This window comes from Apostichopus japonicus, chromosome 5, assembly GCF_037975245.1.
Source record: "Apostichopus japonicus isolate 1M-3 chromosome 5, ASM3797524v1, whole genome shotgun sequence".
Taxonomy (NCBI): Eukaryota; Metazoa; Echinodermata; class Holothuroidea; order Aspidochirotida; family Stichopodidae; genus Apostichopus; species Apostichopus japonicus.
The window spans coordinates 23,012,768-23,033,059 of NC_092565.1; the positions used below are offsets into that span (position 1 = coordinate 23,012,768).

Genomic DNA, 20,292 nt, shown 5'->3' on the forward strand with positions numbered 1-20,292 from the left:
TTGTTTTAGTTCAGTGCGCTACACTTGCTGACATGAAGATACAGTTGAGAAGTGAAAATAATAAAGTAATAGTCGTCCTACCCATCTGACTTCACCCTGATTATCGCTGTTGTCAATCCCGGTGGGATTCTGGACTTTGAGAATGTCTTCTTATGATCTGATTGCTAATCAGCCAGTTGTAATTGATAATGTAAGACAAATCTTTGCAGTATACTTTGCTCTTGAATGTGTTAAAACCTTAGCCACTGTGTACTACTACTGTGTTGATAAATTCGGATTGGCTAGGCTGTCTTACAATACGTAGCCTATACTGGGCCTATAATTGAGACGTCAGGAGGTAAACGTAATGCAAATGCTTACTTACTTGACTAACAGTTAGGTCATTAAACTTTTGTGAGCCTTGGTCGCAACAATTTCTTATAGCGTAGATGGTAGTCCCACTGCTTGCTACGAAGTTGGCCAACAACTAAAGTGCATGGCTAGGCCTAGGCCTATGTATCTTCTAATGTATTGTTACTGTACGCTTGATTGAGGAAAAGAATCAGGAGGGGCAAAGCAGTCTTCATGAAGTACCCTATGGGAAAGAAATTGCCCAAATCCTGTTTATTAAAATGCAGGGTACAACTAGAGACAAACTATGCCCTATCATTGTGACTGCGCCTCCACACCAGGATGGAGGCGGCTCGGTGGAATACAACATTATTGTTCAATAATCTCCTAATTTAGCCTATGTTGTTCTTTTTTCCCCAGGGTTCAGGAGTAATAAAGGCAGGGTTTGCTGGTGATCAGACACCAAAATGTCATTTTCCAAACTTGTAAGTACAACATTCTCCCAAATTTTGCTTTTATATAATTAGAAGTAGTTTACAATGTCAATCACAAATTTCTCTCTAGGCTACAGCTTTTCTAAATGCAACAACTTTGCTAATTTTGGTATAGAATGTTACTATTTTAGTGACTTCAAAAAACCTTGGATTAATCATGGCACATAGACAGCAAAACCCAGGGTTTCCCTCAATGATTATAATACAGTTACTTGAGTCACCAACTATACTCAAGGAATGACTAGGTTTAGACATTATTTAGTAAATTTTCAGCTCATTACAACCTCAAAATAATCCTCATGTCTTTCACCTTAATTGTTGTGGAATGAAATTCTGTGGTGTACGTCACAGTGGCATCTTGTCTGTAATTGATTTTGATGTACGTACATCCTTATTATGATTAACGGTTTTATGTTCATTTTACCTTCATTGTTTAGTGTTGGAAGACCAAAGCATGTACGTGTGATGGCTGGAGCAATAGAAGGAGATTACTTCTTAGGACGTAAAGCTGTAGAGCACAGAGGGCTATTAAATATCAGGTATCCAATGGAGGTAAGTCTCATTTCTATCAATACCTTATCATAAGACGGCTAATTTCCTGACCTTACTTACCAAAATTGTATATTACCACACCAATTTGTATATTTATTGTTTGAATTTACCAAAGCTTCGGAAGAAAAATCCCTGAGTATGAAATGAACTAGCAATGTCTCTCTCACAAAAGTGAAGTCAAACGATCAATGTTAATTTTCAAAGCTAGGTTCAAATCATCTCTGTCCATTAATATTTCATTCTGTTGAGACATTGTATTAGCTTTACTGAACTATTATTCTCTCTGTAAAGAATGAACGAAATACCCAAAATGCTTCTATCTAGACCTTTCTTGTATCTAGTTGTAAGTGTTGTCATAGTTGAACCTACCATTCTCCTTTGTGAAGATTCTCTTTGGCCATATGCTGTTGAACTTGTGGAAATGGCTTTAATAGATTGACTTGAACACTCTAGTGCTATGCTTAGTTGCTCTCCAGAAGCCAAAGGGATAGTATTTAGTTTAAAAGAGTAGACCAACATAATCCCCAGACGCAGACATTTATAAAGTGTCAACTGTATTTGGCTGTATAAGAATCGTTGAGAACTACACCCAAAAATCCAAGTGTGTCCTTTGTAGACCAAGTGGAAAATTACGAACATAGAAAGAAAGAAAAAAGACTGAAAATGTGTGATTAACTTCATGTGGCGACATAATTTTCTTCACAGCATGGAATTATCAAAGACTGGAATGATATGGAAAGAATATGGCAGTTCATCTATTCCAAGGACCAGTTACAGACATTTTCTGAAGAGGTTAACATTTTCTTCGTTCATTGTTCTAAAATGAGAAATGAATATTAACAACAGACATTTTTTCATATTCATATTTTCCAACAAATATATTTTCATGATAGATGAAGTTTTTTTCCTGAACTTATTACTGAGGGGCTATCACATAAAGATATTATTCAATTGTAATGCTATTGCCGATTCAAAGTCCTCATATCACTGACGCTTTCAAAACACTCAAAGGTACCAATTCTCCAAAAATTTTAATTTGTAGTAAAAGTGAAATTTAGGAGATTTGCTAATTGCTGCAGTTAGCGGCTGTTTAGAGCAGGCTATAGAATCCCGAGATCCAGAAAGATTAATCCTGGAACTTCTGGTAACCTTTTATGGGCCTGTGGGTGGGAGTGTGTTTGTGTGAGGGGCAGGAGGAAACCAAACTTAATACCTGAACCACATCTTGATGATTGTTTTATTACTAGTACAGAATTTACCCTTTGACAGTTTCATCATCTTTTCCTACAGCATCCAGTTCTCCTCACAGAAGCACCACTCAATCCCAGAAAAAACAGAGAAAAAGCTGCAGAAGTCTTCTTTGAAACATTCAATGTGCCAGCTCTATTTATATCAATGCAGGCAATTCTTAGTTTGTAAGTTTCAAATATTTCTATATATATATATCCCTTCAAATTTACTTTTTCATTTAAATTGTGAGACACTTGAGCTCACCTAATCATAGCTTCCATTTCACTTAATGTTCTCTGGTTGGTTTAAACATATCATCATTTTGGCAGGATTTTACTACTAATTAATGTAGATAGACCTGTCAGTAAGTTGCTGATTTTTCGGAGCCAAATGCAATCGTTAATTATTTGTTGACAGTGTTGCATGGTTCAAGAAGATGCCTTGAATGGTGAATCTCAGTTCAAACAATGTATAACCATGTTTCGTACAAGCATCTGCATATTACGATCAAATGTAATTTTACACAAGGAAACAGAGACCAAATCACAACAAAGACTGCTTGAAGTCCAGTCAGCAGCAGTGTCTTGATGTTGTCTCTGAACTTGTCTGTTATCACTCAATTCTGCTAAATATGCTTACATCTGAGTAAAGTAGGGAAGCTTGCTGGGAGGTATCCATTCAGCACAGTGCATTGTGAAGTCATAGTGGCTTAAATTTGTTTATGACTGAATTATGCGTGACATCATGTTGTACCAGCTCTCCAAGAGTCAAAATGATGACAATTTGTTACGTTTCTTCGTGTAGGTATGCCACTGGTAGGACCACAGGTGTAGTATTAGACTCTGGCGACGGTGTAACACACTCAGTTCCAATTTACGAAGGGTTTGCGTTACCTCACTCCATCATGAGGGTAGACCTCGCTGGTCGAGACGTCACCAGATATCTTCAATTGCTGCTGAGGAAAGAAGGCTTTAACTTCCACACTACAGCTGAAAGAGAAATTGTGAAAACTGTCAAAGAGGTAAGGGGGGAGGGAAGCTTTCGAAAACTTTTGGGACTGTCGGCTTCTGCAAAGAATACATATTATTGGAAAGAAAGTGTTGGTTCTGCTTACCTTCTACCCAGTGATTACTTATACAGAGACTGGAATGGAAGACAAAACATGTTTTTAATGGAATATTTCACACACCAAAAACATGCATTGGAAGAATATCATAGTCAATCAAAGCATACTGGTAGTTCCAGCCTTATTTGGGTTCTCTTCGGTAATCAACATCATCTCTAAACCTTTCCAGAAAATTAGTAAAAGTGTTCAATAGAAAACTGAAGAAAAAAAAACACAAAGCAATTAATCCTGATGAAGAATGGTCCACACTGGACAATCTGTTTGTACATGATGTTATAAAGTGGGAATTGATACATGTTTAAATCAAATAAAGGGAATTAACCAGCTCTGAGGCGGCCTTTTTTTTATTTATTTTTTATTTTTTTCCTTTTCATCCTACAGAAAGCATGCTTCCTTTCCATTAACCCACAAAAAGAAGAATCTTCACAGTCAGAAAAGACTGTGTTTACTCTACCAGATGGAAGTCCATTAGAGGTAAGTTGAATAAAGTGCTACCTACATGTCACAGGGCCACAAAGACATACCATCAATAATTATTATTTCGTTTGTTAACCGACATCCTCTGCCTATTTGAGACCAAATGATGAAGTCATGCTGTTTGAAAGGTCTGTGTTAGCAAATGGCAAATCGCCAGCCAAATCAAACAAAAAGTTGTTTCCATATTCTCTTTGCTTCCCTTCTCACAGGTTGGTCCTGCTAGGTTCAGAGCACCAGAGCTTTTGTTTAGACCAGACTTAATAGGAGAAGAGTGTGAAGGCCTCCACGAGGTCCTGACGTACGCCATCCAGAAGTCGGACATGGATCTACGCAGGACACTCTACCTTAACATCGTGCTCTCTGGTGGTTCAACTCTCTTCAAAGGTTTTGGTGATAGGTTACTCAGTGAAGTCAAGGGGTTAGCTCCATATGATGTGAAAATTAGAGTAAGTACTCAAATAGTATAACATTTCTACACACTGCCTGTGTGTGTTATTTAAATTCCAACAGATATATACCGTCACCCCGAGTTTGCATGGCGAAGGCCGTTCACAGATTTATTCATGTCTTAGATAGGTGGACATTGGAACCCCTAACCACAACGTCCTACATTTTGTAATGTAATTTTAAAATAAGGCTTTAGACCAACGACACATCCATTGAACCGCCTGATGGCAAAGACAAGGAAAAGAAAATCAATGCTTGCACAAAATGTTTTAGCCTGAGATGCATTCTTCCTGCCGCTTGCACCTGCTGACAGAATTTCTTGAAAAGATTCAACATAAAGTCTATTGTTTTGAGTCAAATAAAATGAGGAATAGATGACGACTTCACAAATGAAATGGTTGTTGACAAATGTCTACTTGGAAACTATGCCACAATGTTACAAGTAAATACCTCCAATCCCAAGAATTATATCCCTCCCGCAGACTGCTAATTCAACACCTACATTGCAAATTGTCCCGTTCACTAGGTACGACATAAAGCAAATGGTCATATTTGCAGGTTTGTTGTTGTGCGATCAAATACATTTGCACTGAAACTATCATCAAACCGATATTTGTATGAATGTCACAGTGGTTGTTGAAATCTTGAAAAAGGGTGTGTTACTTATCAAAGTTAACTTCTTCCTAGACCTACCACACTTTTATATTGGATATACATAGCCTAGGCTTCTTTATATTAAGAATCAGGGCTAATGCTATTATTATCATTCACATTTGAGGGAATCAGGGCTAATGCTGTTATTATTATTCACATTTGAGGATATTTACTGATGGGGTAAGAAAAAAACAACTTCTAAGAGGTTTTGCAGCCCAATGCTCTTATATCTTGAATGACATAGGTGGGAAATTTTGTGAAATGCAAACAACTACCTTAACATCAGAAAGTTAAACACTATTATTTCTTGTAGCCCATAACTTGCAGCTTCCAAGCTGAAGCTTCAGTGTTTATTAATCACTCCAAACCTGCCATATTGTGGTTGCAATATTCCCTAAGAGTCAACAGTTATTCATTTCACTAATGAAAAAGACAGAATTCAGTAATAAACATTGCAAAGAATTTAATAACCCCAGTCACAAATATCCCTGTCATAAAATTGTTACCACGGTCGTTGTACACACTTCTGTTCTCTATGTGTGTAAGATTATATTTATGTATTGATTATTTGGTATGTTTACACAGATGAGTCAAAATTTGCTTTTGCTGAAAAAAATTTGTGCAACTATATATTTCATAATGTCCTTCAGACTTGTCATAAATTGTCGAAAATGAATCATTCAGTTGACGGAATGAGTTAAGTAAAAAATATTGATTATTTGAAATGATGTGTTGATTTTGGTGTACGTTTGATGTCTAGAAGCTCATCAAAGACATATGTTTCACTCACAGATTGCAGCTCCACAAGAAAGGCTTTACTCAACCTGGATAGGGTGAGTCATGTAATCTCTACAAGATTGAATTTTTATTGTTTTATGGAATGTTATCAATTGCTCCTTGAGGAACCAGTGAATGGTTGGTTACACTGTAAAACATTTCTGCATATGTAACAGTGTTTGTATCTGTGTTGGTTGAGTACTTGCTTCTGCTGAAAATTTAGAACCATGTTATATCTTTTTCACCCTTATATCTTTTCTATCTTTTTTCTATCTTTTCTATCTTTTTTCTATCTTTTCTATCTTTTTTATATCTTTTTATATCTTTTTAAAAAAAAAAAAGTGAAAAAGTCTTTATCTGTAGTGAAGAGTTAGGATGGCATTATTAGCATAGCCATGTCAACTTTGAACAGGCATCATGAAAATCAATTAACAAACACAACAACAACAGCATAAATGACATATGTTTGAATGTGAAGCTCGTGGAGGTAAACCAAGGGAGGTACATTTTATTGATCAATTTTCAGGCCGTATGGTACACAACCATGTTTTGTGAAAGGATTATCAGTCGATTGTGTTTTGAACAAAAATGAAAATAAATAATATTGTCAAGATGAGAATGTGTACAGATCAGTTTACGCTGCTGTCTGCCTCACGCCTAATAGAAATCAATAAGAAGTGGAGCATATCATTTCATTGCACACCTATTTAGATAAAATCCATTTCCTCCCACCACATATTTTAAATTTTTTATGGACAATTTTTGGTCTAGATGATAATCGCAACCTTTGCATTCATGATGGTGAATGCGTGTGTGTGTGTGTGTGTGAGTGTGTTTGTGACGCGCAGCTTGTAAACACGATATCTCAAGAAGGGAAGGTCAGACCAATTTCATATTTCGTGTGTAGAAGTACCACATTAAGTACAACAAGCCTATTGTTTTTGGTGGAGGTCAAAGGTCATTTGGGTTCACCAGGGGTCAAATTGTGAAAACCTCGTAAACACGATATCTCAACAAGGGAGTCATGGACAGAGCTCATATTGGGTGTGTAGAAGTACCACATTCTGTAAAAGAAGCCTATTGTTTTTGGTGGAGGGCATAGGTCATTTGGGGTCACCAGGGGTCAAATTGTTAAAACCTTGTAATCACGATATCTCAATACTGGAAGCTTGAGCCGATCTCTAATTTAGTGTGTAGAAGTACCACATTGAGAAAAGAAGCCTAATGTTTTTGGTAGAGGTCAAAGGGCATTTGGGGTCATCGGAGGTCGAATCGTGAAACCCTTGTAAAAATGTACACCCTCACTATACATTTCGTTAGATTCATGAAGAAACCTGCTCATGCTACAGCATCGAAAACCACAATACATTTTTGCATTCTGGTTCCATCTTCCGTCTTACAATCAAAAGAAATATCGGTCCACAAGTGTTCAGCCTCTGTTCTGGCTGATGGCAATTATGATGTAACTCTAGTTATGCTTGCTTCAGTTCTCACCCATGATCTTTCTTTTTTCGTCTTCAGTGGTTCAATTCTTGCCTCCCTGGATACGTTTAAGAAGATGTGGGTCTCCAAGAAAGAGTACGATGACGAGGGACCCAGGGCCATCCATCGGAAGACTTTCTGATAATCTTTGATGAGAGTGGGTGGTGTCCGTTTTCTAGTGGTGAGGCTAAATGTGGTGCATGTAACTGTAGGATTATCTGGGATCATCGTATGTACAGTGATCGGGGATAACAGAATACCAGCTAGAAGTTGAGAGCACTTAAAGCACAGCTAGTGTGAGAAACAAGGTCGCTAAAATTCTTACTTGGGCTCCAAATAAGAGTGCTTGAAATCCACTCGGTCAAGGTCTCAATCTTACATGCTTACAAAAAAGAAAACAGTTTGCATTCGGTAAAGGTGCATTGTAAATGAAGCTTAGGGGAAAGTAGATGAGTGTGTGAGATTCACAAAGCTCAGTAGGAATAAACTAGTAGACTTAACCATGAACTGTGCAAGTTCACAGCATATGTGACCCCCTCCGCCCCCAACCCAACAACCCCATCCACCCCCTCTCCCCTCCCCCCCCCCTAAATGACTCTGTTATTATAAGAATTATTACTTTGACTGTTAAGTGTTTTATTGTGGACTTGATTAGGTTTCTGGATTATGTAGAACCTTCAAGAGATCGTAAACCTGATTGCATCTGTTCATCAGGTCATCTAAAGTGCAAAGTGTGAAGCCTTGCCGTGCTTGAGATTGATAGCATTACTTGTTTCTGCTAGACAATGTTGTTTGATATGGATACTCGGAGGAAGAAGAAAAAGAAAAGAAAAATATTGGAAAGAATAGTTGTCTGTTGGTGGTAGGAGTAACTTATTTTCTGGCAGTACAAGTCTGTTGCAAATGATGGTGACTTCCTTCAATGAAGATGTTTTTTTGTGAAAATTTAAGGAACCAGATCTCAATCAATTGACCAGAACTTGCATTCCTAGGAATGTCTTCAAATAACCTTTACCATGCTAAATTTTTAAACCAAACCTTTGCCTGTCCAATTTTTTAAAATTATTTTGTGAATTGCATCGAGGGAACATACTGGGCCTAGTCTTTGAAAATTGTTTCGTCCCGAGTCTTCTCGGAAAGCATTTCATGCATATTTTAGTTGTAAGGCAATGGGCTTTTTGTTTTGCTGTTTCGGATTGAATGAGATAGATGAGGTCTGACTTTCCATTATTACGCTCACATGTTTCTTTTACTTGTTGCATTGTTCAATTTTATTATGTAGCATCGTTATCTAAGGGCTATTGCAATTAAGTTATTACATTATTTCTAGTTTCTGTTTTAGTAGACCAGTTATATTAGTTAGCCATTAATTATTATGGCCACCTTATTGGTACACATGTGTTTAATATTAAAAGATAAAACATCAGAGGGTAACAAGAGAGTAGAAAGAGCAAAGTAGAAAGATTGCCGTCTGTGTAATGTCTGGTTACTCGTGACCACTTGTGGTAGCCCTGGTTATGTGCCAGATTACTGAGGGGTACAGATAAGCCCCCCACACATACCACACCCCCATCTCCTCCCCAGCCCACCCTCTTCCCCAGCCTACCCTCACCCCATTGATGAATGGAGAAATAGCTTACCACAATAGTAACTATAAACAGACCGCTATCTAGTAAATTACCAATGATATCATTGTACATTTTCAGTTCAGGCTTAGAATTGTTCTGTCTCTGAAGTAATATGTAGAACATTTAAGTACAATCCAACATTGGCACAGACATGTAAACAAGAAATAAACTGTTGACTTGTTTCATGCGGATAATGCAAAAGATTTGCCTGTCTTTGATGAGTTGTTGTCGTGGCGATCATAGTTTTGTAGCACTTTGGATTCAACCAAGTCTGATCTCCTGCTAACATGCAGGATCTACTATCAATCATGTTTTGTTTTATGTGTGCTTTCAGACATGTTATATTTAAAATTTTCTTCTAAGAGGTTATGGAAAGTGGAAGATTTGTTGGGCTGAGAGGAGGGGAGTGGGGAGGGGGGTGAAATTCTTGGTATCAAAAGATGAGTGATGCTATGTTGTGGTTGATTCCAGATAGCATGATATAACCCACCCATGGTGAATGTGTTAACATTAACAGTAATTCACGCTAGCAATTGTGTATACACGAACATTTTGTTTTTTTATAAAGTTGAGGTTCATGTGAAAGTTATCTGTCAGCTTTTTGTCACCTGTGGTGGAAATTGTCATCATCAGTCACATACAAGGTCACTCACAGGCTGATTGGCGCAGCTTCTTACCGGATTTTGCCGAGAAATTGAGGTGTTGATTTCCTCCTGGTTGCAAATAGGCTCTAGTTTTGTCTGAGGTGCCAATTTGCACCAATTGTTTCATGTCCCCAGTAGAATCTCAGATCCAGCAGCAATTTTGGCCCCCAGTCTATCCATGTGGTTTCTTTTCTTTACAGTTTAGTGCAAAACAATAAAGTAAATCCATACTGTAAGTGAAGAACATATCCCATAATCCATCAGTTTCAGTACCATTACAATATGATGTAATATATAGTTTTATATTGAGTTGGTGTGTTAGGATACAATTTGAATGTTATCCCGATTTTGTTGTACTTTGATAAGAAAACAAATTTTAAACTTATCATTAATGTTATGATAATCCTGCCAATTTTACAAGGCAGTGGAAATGGTGAGAATGAATAGTAGTGTGTATGATAACAACACACAAATTCTTTATCGGTTTCCTGACCCTTTTGCTCTAGGCTTTTACCATTGACTATAGGCTCAGTCCCAGTGTTAACACTGAGTGTGGTTGATTATGCTGAAATCATCTACATAGAGTAAAACTGTACAAAATTAACCACATCAAGACAAAAAGGCAAAACAATTGCCTTCGTTTGATCTTGTGGAATTGAAATGGTAGCTTTCTAAAAGCAGGGCAAGTCAATTCCTGCAAAGATGTCAACCAAGTTGTCACATATTTACATGTCAGAGGAAAGGAGGTATTGAATATTTTGTAAATGCATTCCTCACCTAGTTGAGAATGTTACGTCTGACCAGATGTGCAAGTATCAATCAAATTGAACTGTGTCTTCACAGACACGTGTATCAATACCTATAAAATCATGAACATTTGAACAAAATCATTTTCTTTACTTTTTTTTTTTTTGAAAACAAAATTTTAGAAGAAAGTATTAATAGATTAATAAATTGTGGCTTGGAATAAAAAAATATATAAAAAACCTTGCTCTGGGACTTTAATGGTCATACTGAGGAAATCAAAGCAAAGAAAGCATATACTTAATCTTCATTAAAACTTTTTTGTCTAATTGTAGTAAAATAGTTTTATAGTTAGATATACCAGCTAGTGATGAAAACTAAAGCAATGATTCCCTATAAGACCTACGAGTTACAATATTTGCATGAGTCTTGTTGAAGTAGCTATAGTTTAAAGCTATTGATGAACCTTTGCCCTTTGTAAATGGGGACATCTTTGTTGTATGTTATTGTGTTTAAACCCTTCAAATTTGGGGAGAATTTTTGTGTTAAACAGATGGTGACATTTAAATATTGGGACATTTAGACAAAAATTCCTGGTTTTAGACTAATTTTAGAAAAAACATGAAAAAGAAATGTCCCAATAGGTGTTAGTAGGGGAAAGGTGGATCTGATCAACTATTTCCTTAGCAGTATGTATAATCTGATGGATTTTTGTTTTTAAGTATCTAGAAGCTACCATTTGAAGTGAAAAACTTGAGGAGCTTGGCTTTACATGATACAACTTCTGGTATTCCTTATCCACCTCATAGTGACCTGCATATGACTGGATATTAATATAATTTGCATTTATATCTTAAGACTGGTCACAGCTTGTAGGTATTTCTACTTTCAGGCAAGAAGCAGACATAGGCAAATAAAGAACTTATTTGTGATGAAGGGTTTCTTGGTCATCAGTGTCACTGACATTTAGGAGTAAGTAAAAGTGTGTTGCACTTATATTACTTTAGTGAAGTTAGAACTACCTCTGCGGGGCCTTGTTTCGATAGAAAACTAAGTAGGGAGAAAGCTTCATATGTCAAAGTGAGTGTCAGAGAATGTAAAGAGAACACTTAGATGTCACATGATCGAGGCATCAGGCCAGTCTGTTCTTTTTGTCTGTTTCATCAGGGCAGGTTTTTAAGGGAATTTTGCAGAAAGTTTTCCGAATAGTCTGACATTTTCTGACGTTAGGTTCTGGGAATAGCAAATTGCAATGTCGAACAAGGGCAGTAATGTATAGTGACTGATCTGGTGGTGTTAAAAGTGAGTGCTTTTTACTTTAATAAACTGATTAAAAGTCCTTGCATCGGCAGATTTTCTGACCAGACTTTTAATTCATCTCAGGAGAAGAGTGAAGCGTCTCTAAGAAAGCAATAGATGTGAGTTTATTCCCAAGTGAAAGGTACAAAAGTCTGGGGAAAGCCCCATTTTTGAATGCCACACAAATATTCAAGGGGTAGTTACTTTATAGCACAACCTTGTGTTTAGATGTAATTATAGACCTAATTTATAATCTGAATATGTCTCAGGATGCACCACTTGCCATCTAAAAGTTAAGTTTGGTTTTCTGGGGACACCACATATTCTCCCCTCCCACCCCCCATGGGAGTCTACTGTAATCACCCCAGGGCAAAACCACCTTATTTATAAAATACTGGATCTGTCCCTGTCATGTTACAACTATTAACAGATGCCTGTTTTGTAACACAACTTTCTGTCTAATTATACATACCTCATTGGTAGCTGTAATGTTACTAATGTGTACATTGGGTAGGAACCCTTTAAACCACTCTGATGTTGCAATTTTCACATATGTTTGAATAACACACAGGATAACTGAGAGATATTTGTGGTTTACTCTTTGTGGGTCTGATGAGTCAACTGAGTTGACCACTCCCATTTAATCTTATTCAGAGTACTTTTGTCCCATAAGTTAATGTAATGTATTTTGAACTCCTTTTCATTTTACAAACATAAAAATGTTTGCAGTAGTTACATAATTCATGAACTGATGTATGTTTGACTAAAACCTGTAGGTTATGTTTACAGGAAGCCTCATCTTTTCATAAATGATCATGTGATACCTGCAGATTTGAGACAAACCCAACACCAAATATTGATTGAAGATGTGGAAAAATTTTTTTTTTTTTAATATATTTGCCTCCAAGTTATTTGTGCACATCTGTTAAAGATGTTCACTGGTTTTCTCCGTGTTCCATTTAATTTTAGTTGGTATTTAGTCTAGCCGAACATCACTGGATCAATGGGATAATGTATATATAAAAAGAAAAAAAACTGTAATGTTGTGTACCGCTTTTGTCTGTGTCTCTTAATAAATACACAAATGCTCATAAAAAAACAAACCGCTGTGTCGTGTGTGTCGTATTCTCTTTGATGTTTTCATGAAAAAAAATTGCTTGTCGTTCGTACAGATTGTTTCTTTAGTCCTGATTATGAAATTGGTTCTAAAAGTTGCTTTTTAATATCATAAAATTGTTGTAAATTATTTCCCTTTTATATAACTTTTTTTTTAGTATTTCACAGGATGTATGTGTAGGTTTATTACCTTTAATACTGGTAGCATAAATTCTTTTGTGACCGTTATCTCATTCAAATGGAACAGAAGGTACAAACCCTCAAATTCTTGTCCTGACACAACTTAAAATGCTGGAGGTGAGCAGATGGCTGACATATAAGTCATTTAAGTGTCACTGGAGTTAATAATCGACTAGTAACGGTTTTACAATACGTCCGCATTTTAGCTAGTTATTCTTCTCTGCTCTTGCATTCCTTTGGAATGAATTTACAAAAGTTTAGAAAATGTCTGGATTTTTAGGGAATTCTGACATTGTAATAAATACTAAATTAATCTAGCTACCCTTAAGTTTTGAATACAGAAAGGCAAATTGTAAATAGTTATATAGTCCTTTAACCCTTTGCTGTCCAAACCACATCCCCAGCACTGGGGGGACTTGCATCACCCTCCCCCACCACTAATAATTTTTGCAGCAATGAATGTTTTTCCAGTGGTGCTACTACCAGTTCCCATTTCAACACCACTAAATGTTGGTGCAACACCTGGTGCCCCCTCCCTGATCTCCAACCATGTGTCATTGTCCTAGCTTTGTCCATTTCATGATTCTGTTGCTGTTCTGTAGGTTTGGTCAGGTAAAGTGGTGCAAACTGAGGACAGCAGTACATCACATTCAAAATTTGATGAGTGAACATTTACCTGAAGTTCTATCATATTTAAGGGCCATACCGGAGACTTAACTCCGTCCATACCGAGAGCTTGGGAAGTGCAAGTTGAGAGTAGGGAAACCATTCAATGTGAAGGTGAATCACAACAATACTGGAAACAAAAGTCAAAGAAATTGAGAAAACAAGAAGGTTTGCAACCAAATCTGTTTATTTATTTATATAGAAAACTAGGAGGCACTTGTTAAAACAAATGTGAATATGCCATTATACAGAGGAAAATAAATAACTCCTACACACACTTGAGATAAAACTGGTAAGGTACGCAGCTCATTTTAAGATGGTATAACATAAACAGGAGGAAATAAAGAAAATATAAACAACAGTGAGAGCATGAATTTAACAAGCAAGGACTCCATAGTTAAGTTACACTTGAAACGTACCCAAAGTTACAAAGTGTCCGTTGAGCTTCATCCAATAAGCCATCCATCGGTCTGCGGCTGCATACAGCAATACTTTGTCAGCCCAGAATGTCTGACGAATATCACAAATGCAATATGCTGAACTCATTAGTTCTCTAAAAAAACAAATCCGTTAATATCCATCAAAGTTTTAACCTGGTTAAATAAAGGATAAACCTTCATCACGAATCTACTCTAAATACTACCATCCTAAAAATTTCCTTCAGGCTAAGAAGTAATTTCCTCACATTTTCTACAAGATATTGGGAAGGCTCAAAATAAGACAAGTCCCAGTGCACTGTGGGTTAAAAATGCTCTCAGAATTTCTGAAAAGAAAGTATCAAAGTTTGATTATTGGTCAAGTAAGTAACCACGGCCCATTACCACCCTTTTCACACCTCTGATGGTGTCAGGGTATTTTGACTTCATTGACTACAATTACCATACAATCCTCAACATTCATTTATAAGGTACTTTAAAGGGGAAGCTATAAACATTTATCATTTCTGATGAGACCATGGTCCCAAACAGGACTCGGTCAGCAGCCATTTTTGCTTTATCAAATGATCAAAAGGGAATCTGGAAGTCGAGGGTGGTTGACCCTGCACTGTATATCAATCCTACCCTGTGAGATATTGTGCACTTCAGCGAAAAGAATAAAGAAATTTGTTTGAATATAACTAGCAAATAAGAAAGAATATTTTGAAGACGACTTATCATCAAACTGTAAGATGACAATTTTGAAGCCGTGCATAATTCATGAGGGAAAACAATATGCTAGACTGGTCAGTTCAATATTCTACTTTTAAAATTTACCAATAACCAGCCATTAACAAGTATAAACCTTTTTGTTCTTTTAGAATAGGCCATATTATGAGCTGTTGTAGGAAAGAGCAGTAGCCATGGCGAATTAGTCCGATTCTGCCAAGCCTCCAACAAACAGAGCATTTCATGACACCAAGTAATCATATATCCATCTGCTCATGTCTTCCACACATGGCAGCATTTCATAAACAAGTCATTACTCAAGGCACGCATTCTCCAGAACGAAAAGACTTGAAAACATTTGTGACATATTTCCCCCATACGATTGAGGTCACTGACTACGTGTCGAGAAATTTACTGGTGGTGACTGGACACAACCTTGTTAAAAGTCTGCATACTGGTCTAGAAGTTCTAAAAGATCTGCAGTTTTAGGGTTTGCTTAGTAATTCTCCCGAATCTACAAAGTATCACTCAAAGTAAAATATCAAATGATCTTTTTTTTTGCGGCCGAATAAAGGTTCATGAACGAGCATTGCAGGATGGCGTTGAATTCTCAAGATTTCATTAATACCCAGAGAACTTTCAGAATAGCTACATAGAATAACTAAATTGTAGAATATTATGAAAACATTTGGATATTAACTCATTATTTGAAGTCAAAAGTTGAGTGGTCAAACTAATGACCTATGTTGTCATGAAGATACAGCATAGCAGAATATTGACAAATTTAATGAAATTCGACATCAGTCACAATTTACTGCATGGGTATCAGAAACTGTTTTTTAAAAAGTTACAAAGAAAAAGGAACATTGTAAAAAATAGAATTTAAATTATGATGTACATATTTCAACAAAACAACAAATTAATTTAATTTAGTCATCTACAATAGCATAAAAAATTATTTTAAGAAATGTTCTATTTATAACAGAATATCTCAACAAAAACAAACAATGACACTCCATTTATTTCTGATTCTTCTGAATTTTGCAATTACAGAAATTTGATTGGTTAAGGCCAATAAAAAATGCCTGTTGCCCGTTTTATCATTTTCTCAGATTTGCATATTAAGGTTCACATACTACTTTCTTGCAAACCAAACAGTGCTAAAACACTAACAATATTAGCAAGTTAGGAAGAAGAAGTGCATGACTAGAGAGGGGACAGGTAATAGAGGAGGAGGAGAAAAGTAAATTTAAACTTCCACGGCTTTTCACATCACTGAGGAAATTCCTTGACCTATTAACAATAAATGTGAGATTTTGGGGAAGTTTGCAAGGAAAATGATTTCCTACACTTTCTACAATATTTTTACTCTTCTACATGATCTCCTGGTCTGGAAATTATTTTCAAATTTCCACGACCTTTCCAGGTTTTTTCCATGACCATGGAAATCCTCTTTGCATCCTATGCAATAATGTTACATAACTTACTCAGCAGTCTTATTGCTTACTAAACCTGGAAATTGCACTATTTAGAACCTGAATATAGTTTTTAGATTCTTAGAAGCAGAATACAAGCATATAAAGCAGACAAAATTCAATTCCTTTCTGAATGGTACAAAAATGCTCAAAATGTTTAAATTGATCAGAAACATTTCTTTCCACTTCTGAGCAACCTTCTGCACTTGGTCTGTAGTTTGCAGCAATAGATAAAACACAGTGTAGTAAAGTGTTATACAACATACGATTCCAAAATTGAAGAACCTTAGACATCCTTCATGGCTAACTTTAACTCATCAATCCCGAACAGAATATCAATCGAAGGTCATCAGAGGTCAACTAAACTTTTCCATGTTAAATACAGTTTTCCAAAATACTCTCTTGTAGAAATTGCCCCTCCACGGTAGCACCAGACATTCAGGAGTGTTAAATAAAGACGAATAAATGTCTTGAAAGTAACAAACTACTTCAAACATTGTCGGTGGAAGTGAAGTAATAGAAGTCCTGGCGTAAGTGACCACCATATGAAATTCAAAATAAGGTAGCGTCTAAAATCAAAACAAAGAAATATCATGATTTGAACCACTTCTGAAGATAGAGAACAAAACAATAGCAACTTTCATTACTGTTTTTGATGAGAGTTGCTTTAAGTTAACAGACGGTTATAAAATATAGACGAAACAAAAGAGATATACAGTATGAAATAAGACGAAGAAGTATCAGAGTTAAGACGTAGAATACCCACAGACCGCAAGCCAAATGCATGACCAGAGATATTGCACCACAATTTAAATATAGAGATAAAAGATATTAAAAATAAAAAGAGAGGACCTCATTAATACCAATGAATGTTGATCTACCCTTAAAAGTTGGGATTTTATTAACATCCATGTGTAACATGAAGCCTTTAATGAATGAAACTAAACAAGTGACATTATTAACATTACTACACATGAACTTTTGGACTGACAGACATTTTGGATATATAGGGCAAAGCTAAATGGTTTCTCTGAGAGATATTGATGCCCTGTCTGTAATCACTTCATAAAACTAAAGTGGTAAAGTATTAATTTTTGTTTCATAAGTGCAACATCTACTAACTAAACAAGGCATAACTTTCTTTCTTACTTTGCAGAGTTAAAGCCCAGGCAAAATCAACAATGTACATTGTTATATGTGAATCAGTGGGTTAAACAAAATGGCTTTCTGAACTTTGAGAAAATTTTCCGCCCGAGATGAAATCAGATATTGACTGTAGTCACAGACTCAACTTGAATCAGGAATCCCTTTTGGCAACGAATCCACTCGTCCATCGTTTGGAGCAACTCATTAAAATTTTGATGTGTTGTTGTTGTTAATGGCCCCTTTACAATGGTCTTCCAAATCTATCTTGCAATAATGATAATGCAATTTCTGTTAGCACAACAAAAAATGTCCCAAAAATGGCATAACATTAATAAAGCACATTAAATAGACCAGAACAATAACCTGAAATGCTCCAGTATCGATTGTTTAACCATCCATCGAGAAACATTGACCTCAAAAGCTTTCTGACATAAGTAGAACCAAAAGAGCTGACCAGCCGGTAAATGGATGTGACCCCTGACCTTTACCATTCTTGTCGTTGTAATTTTCCCATATGTATCCGTTTTTGTGATATTGCGTCACAATGGTCCGTATAATATTTGTGCGTAATTCCGCATAGAGCTCCCCGGCGGTAGTTTGATGTGGGCCCTCTAACTTTGAGTAATGATGAAGGGCCCTAACTGCTAAATAATTCATATTAATCCAGATAGCACCCCTCCAGTAAGGGGGGTCATGTTCTGTATTGTATTTCATATATACTGGATCCGACTTTGACAAGGACCGCAGACCGTACTCCGTCCATAGAAGTTTAGGATCTCGTAAATCTGTGAGAATCTGTCCTAACTTCGGCGAGGAAGGTTCCAATATTTGCAAAAGAAAAGGAAACAGACTGACATAGCCAAAGGCATCTACAAACCTCATGGTCGGTCCGCCTTTGGTCTTCACCACACGCAAGAGTGGTTGCAGGGGCGGCCGTTGGAGTCTCTGGCCTGGACGAGGCTTGGGTGCGGGTGGCGAGGGGGCCCTCTCCAGAGCCACACGAGGGGCATGGTTGCCAAAGTCACTGTACATGTGACCTATGGAAGACCAATGCTGCTTATCGAGGAGTTGATTATCCGCAAGCATTCGGTAAGTAGCCTTATAATCAGATGATTCCTCACCCAGCATGTCTGCAATGTCAGCGATGACTTTGGATGCCAGAGTCATCCAACAACGAAGGTCCACATGTTTCTCATCCTTGGACGGATGGGATGCTCTAGGAAAGTCATCCAGTCCAGACGTCAAGGTCTTAGGGTTGAGCTCCACGCTTGTTTGATGATTTCGTCCTCTCCATCGATACGTCCCCGGTTCTGGCCCTGTCTGGCTGTTATTGAACCACTGGTACCAGGCCTTCAGTCTCGGAAAAATGGCATGCATGTACTTTTGAAATCTGGGATCTGATCTGAAACTTTCTTGTTCCATGAGGTGTTGCAGCGGCAGGAATAAGGTTGGCGGATTAGCGTTGGTGTTAAACTGCACCACAAACTCCCGTGGTACCTTCATGAGGGCCTCAGAGCCAAGTATCTGCTCCCTGGGAATCCAACCCTCGACATTCATTAGATCTAACCAGTGACCGATGATCTCCATGCTGAGCTGAGGATCCCACCTACTAATGAGCAAGTTGTGAAAGCCCTCGTCCCAGAGGAAACCTCGCGGGAAGAATGACCTGGAGGGTACTGCTGTCATGAGTGCTGCCTCCCAGTAAGGGACAGGCTCTTTGTTGTATATAGATTGCACCAGGGAATTTCCGTAAAAGTATCCCACCCCGCCCAGCATGTTACTCAATGCAGCTTTAGCTACCACTGTTTCGTTTGGCCTAAAGCCCTTCTCTTCTAGACTGAACAGAGATTCAAACGTGGCATCAAATTCTTTGGTGTATTGTTTTAGTACTTTATAAAATTCCCTGCCCATCAACTGAGGCTCTTTCTTAGAGACAGTTCCGGACTCAAACAGCACCTCCATCTGGAAAGGAAACTTCACGGTGATCTGCTTCACGATAAAGTTCGGCTTCTGATCGGGAGCTTTGCTGATAGTGGGAGAGTCGACTCCTGCCAGACCGAACATGTTGACCGTTTTGTTGACCGGGAAAACCCGTAGCCTCTGCAGCACCACATCTTTGAGCTGAGCGAGGCTGGGTGCGTAGCTGACCAAGAAATGATTACTAGTTGCGTTCTTGACCGTCGGGAATTTCAAGGTGAAGTGACCCAAGGCCTTGGTGTAGCCTTTTACACCATCTAGAAAGTTCTGTTTGATGATTGGTTCTATCTCCCCATCACCGTCCAGGGCTATGTAGAATAACAAACTAAGAGTCACTGGTCTATTCCCCTGCAAAAGCAAAAACAAAACAAAACAAAATTAAAAATGAAATAATTAAACAACATCATTAGGGCTAATTTTGTTAACATTTTTGATAGATATTTTGATAATTAAGTTCGCTTAGCTTGACAAGACAATTTATATTTGATTCCTGCTCCTGCACTTCCTGGCCAGAATTAGGTCGATGCCCTACTGTACAATGAGTTATATTTAAAGAGGCTTCACATGTTGTAAGAACTCCTATACCACCCTTTACCCCCATCCACTCCAATCCCCCAAACCCTCTCTGCTCCCCCACCCTACAACCCACAGCATACATCTATTAGCAAATTTCCCTGTTTGGCTATCCTTTGGAAACTCAAAA

The 20,292-nt window shown here is 37.4% G+C and overlaps 2 protein-coding genes across 6 annotated transcripts in view; one reads left to right on the plus strand and one right to left on the minus strand.

The window, feature by feature from the left end:
• LOC139968094 (beta-centractin) lies at positions 1-15,073 on the plus strand. Its single transcript, XM_071972450.1, has 10 exons — positions 1-190; positions 751-815; positions 1,262-1,376; positions 2,082-2,168; positions 2,667-2,791; positions 3,411-3,627; positions 4,114-4,206; positions 4,419-4,655; positions 6,103-6,143; positions 7,609-15,073. The coding sequence occupies exons 1-10, from the start codon at positions 143-145 to the stop codon at positions 7,709-7,711; spliced, it is 1,131 nt and encodes a 376-aa protein (XP_071828551.1). The 5' UTR covers positions 1-142; the 3' UTR covers positions 7,712-15,073.
• LOC139968088 (mannosyl-oligosaccharide glucosidase-like) overlaps positions 12,016-20,292 on the minus strand; it is an 18,213-nt gene continuing 9,936 nt past the window's right edge. For all 5 annotated transcript variants that reach the window (XM_071972438.1, XM_071972442.1, XM_071972440.1 and 2 more), the window contains exon 5: positions 12,016-19,937. In XM_071972438.1, coding sequence (XP_071828539.1) covers positions 18,027-19,937 — 1,911 coding nt within the window. In that variant the 3' untranslated portion in view covers positions 12,016-18,026. The remainder of the gene's footprint in view (positions 19,938-20,292) is intronic.

What these genes read in the sequence shown, in the direction of transcription:
- LOC139968094 (XM_071972450.1), top strand. Translation starts at nt 143, where the DNA reads ATGTCTTCTTATGATCTGATTGCTAATCAGCCAGTTGTAATTGATAAT. An exon ending in ATATCAGGTATCCAATGGAG is followed by an intron (nt 1,377 to 2,081) that starts GTAAGTCTCATT and finishes TTTTCTTCACAG; the next exon opens with CATGGAATTATCAAAGACTG. An exon ending in TACAGACATTTTCTGAAGAG is followed by an intron (nt 2,169 to 2,666) that starts GTTAACATTTTC and finishes CTTTTCCTACAG; the next exon opens with CATCCAGTTCTCCTCACAGA.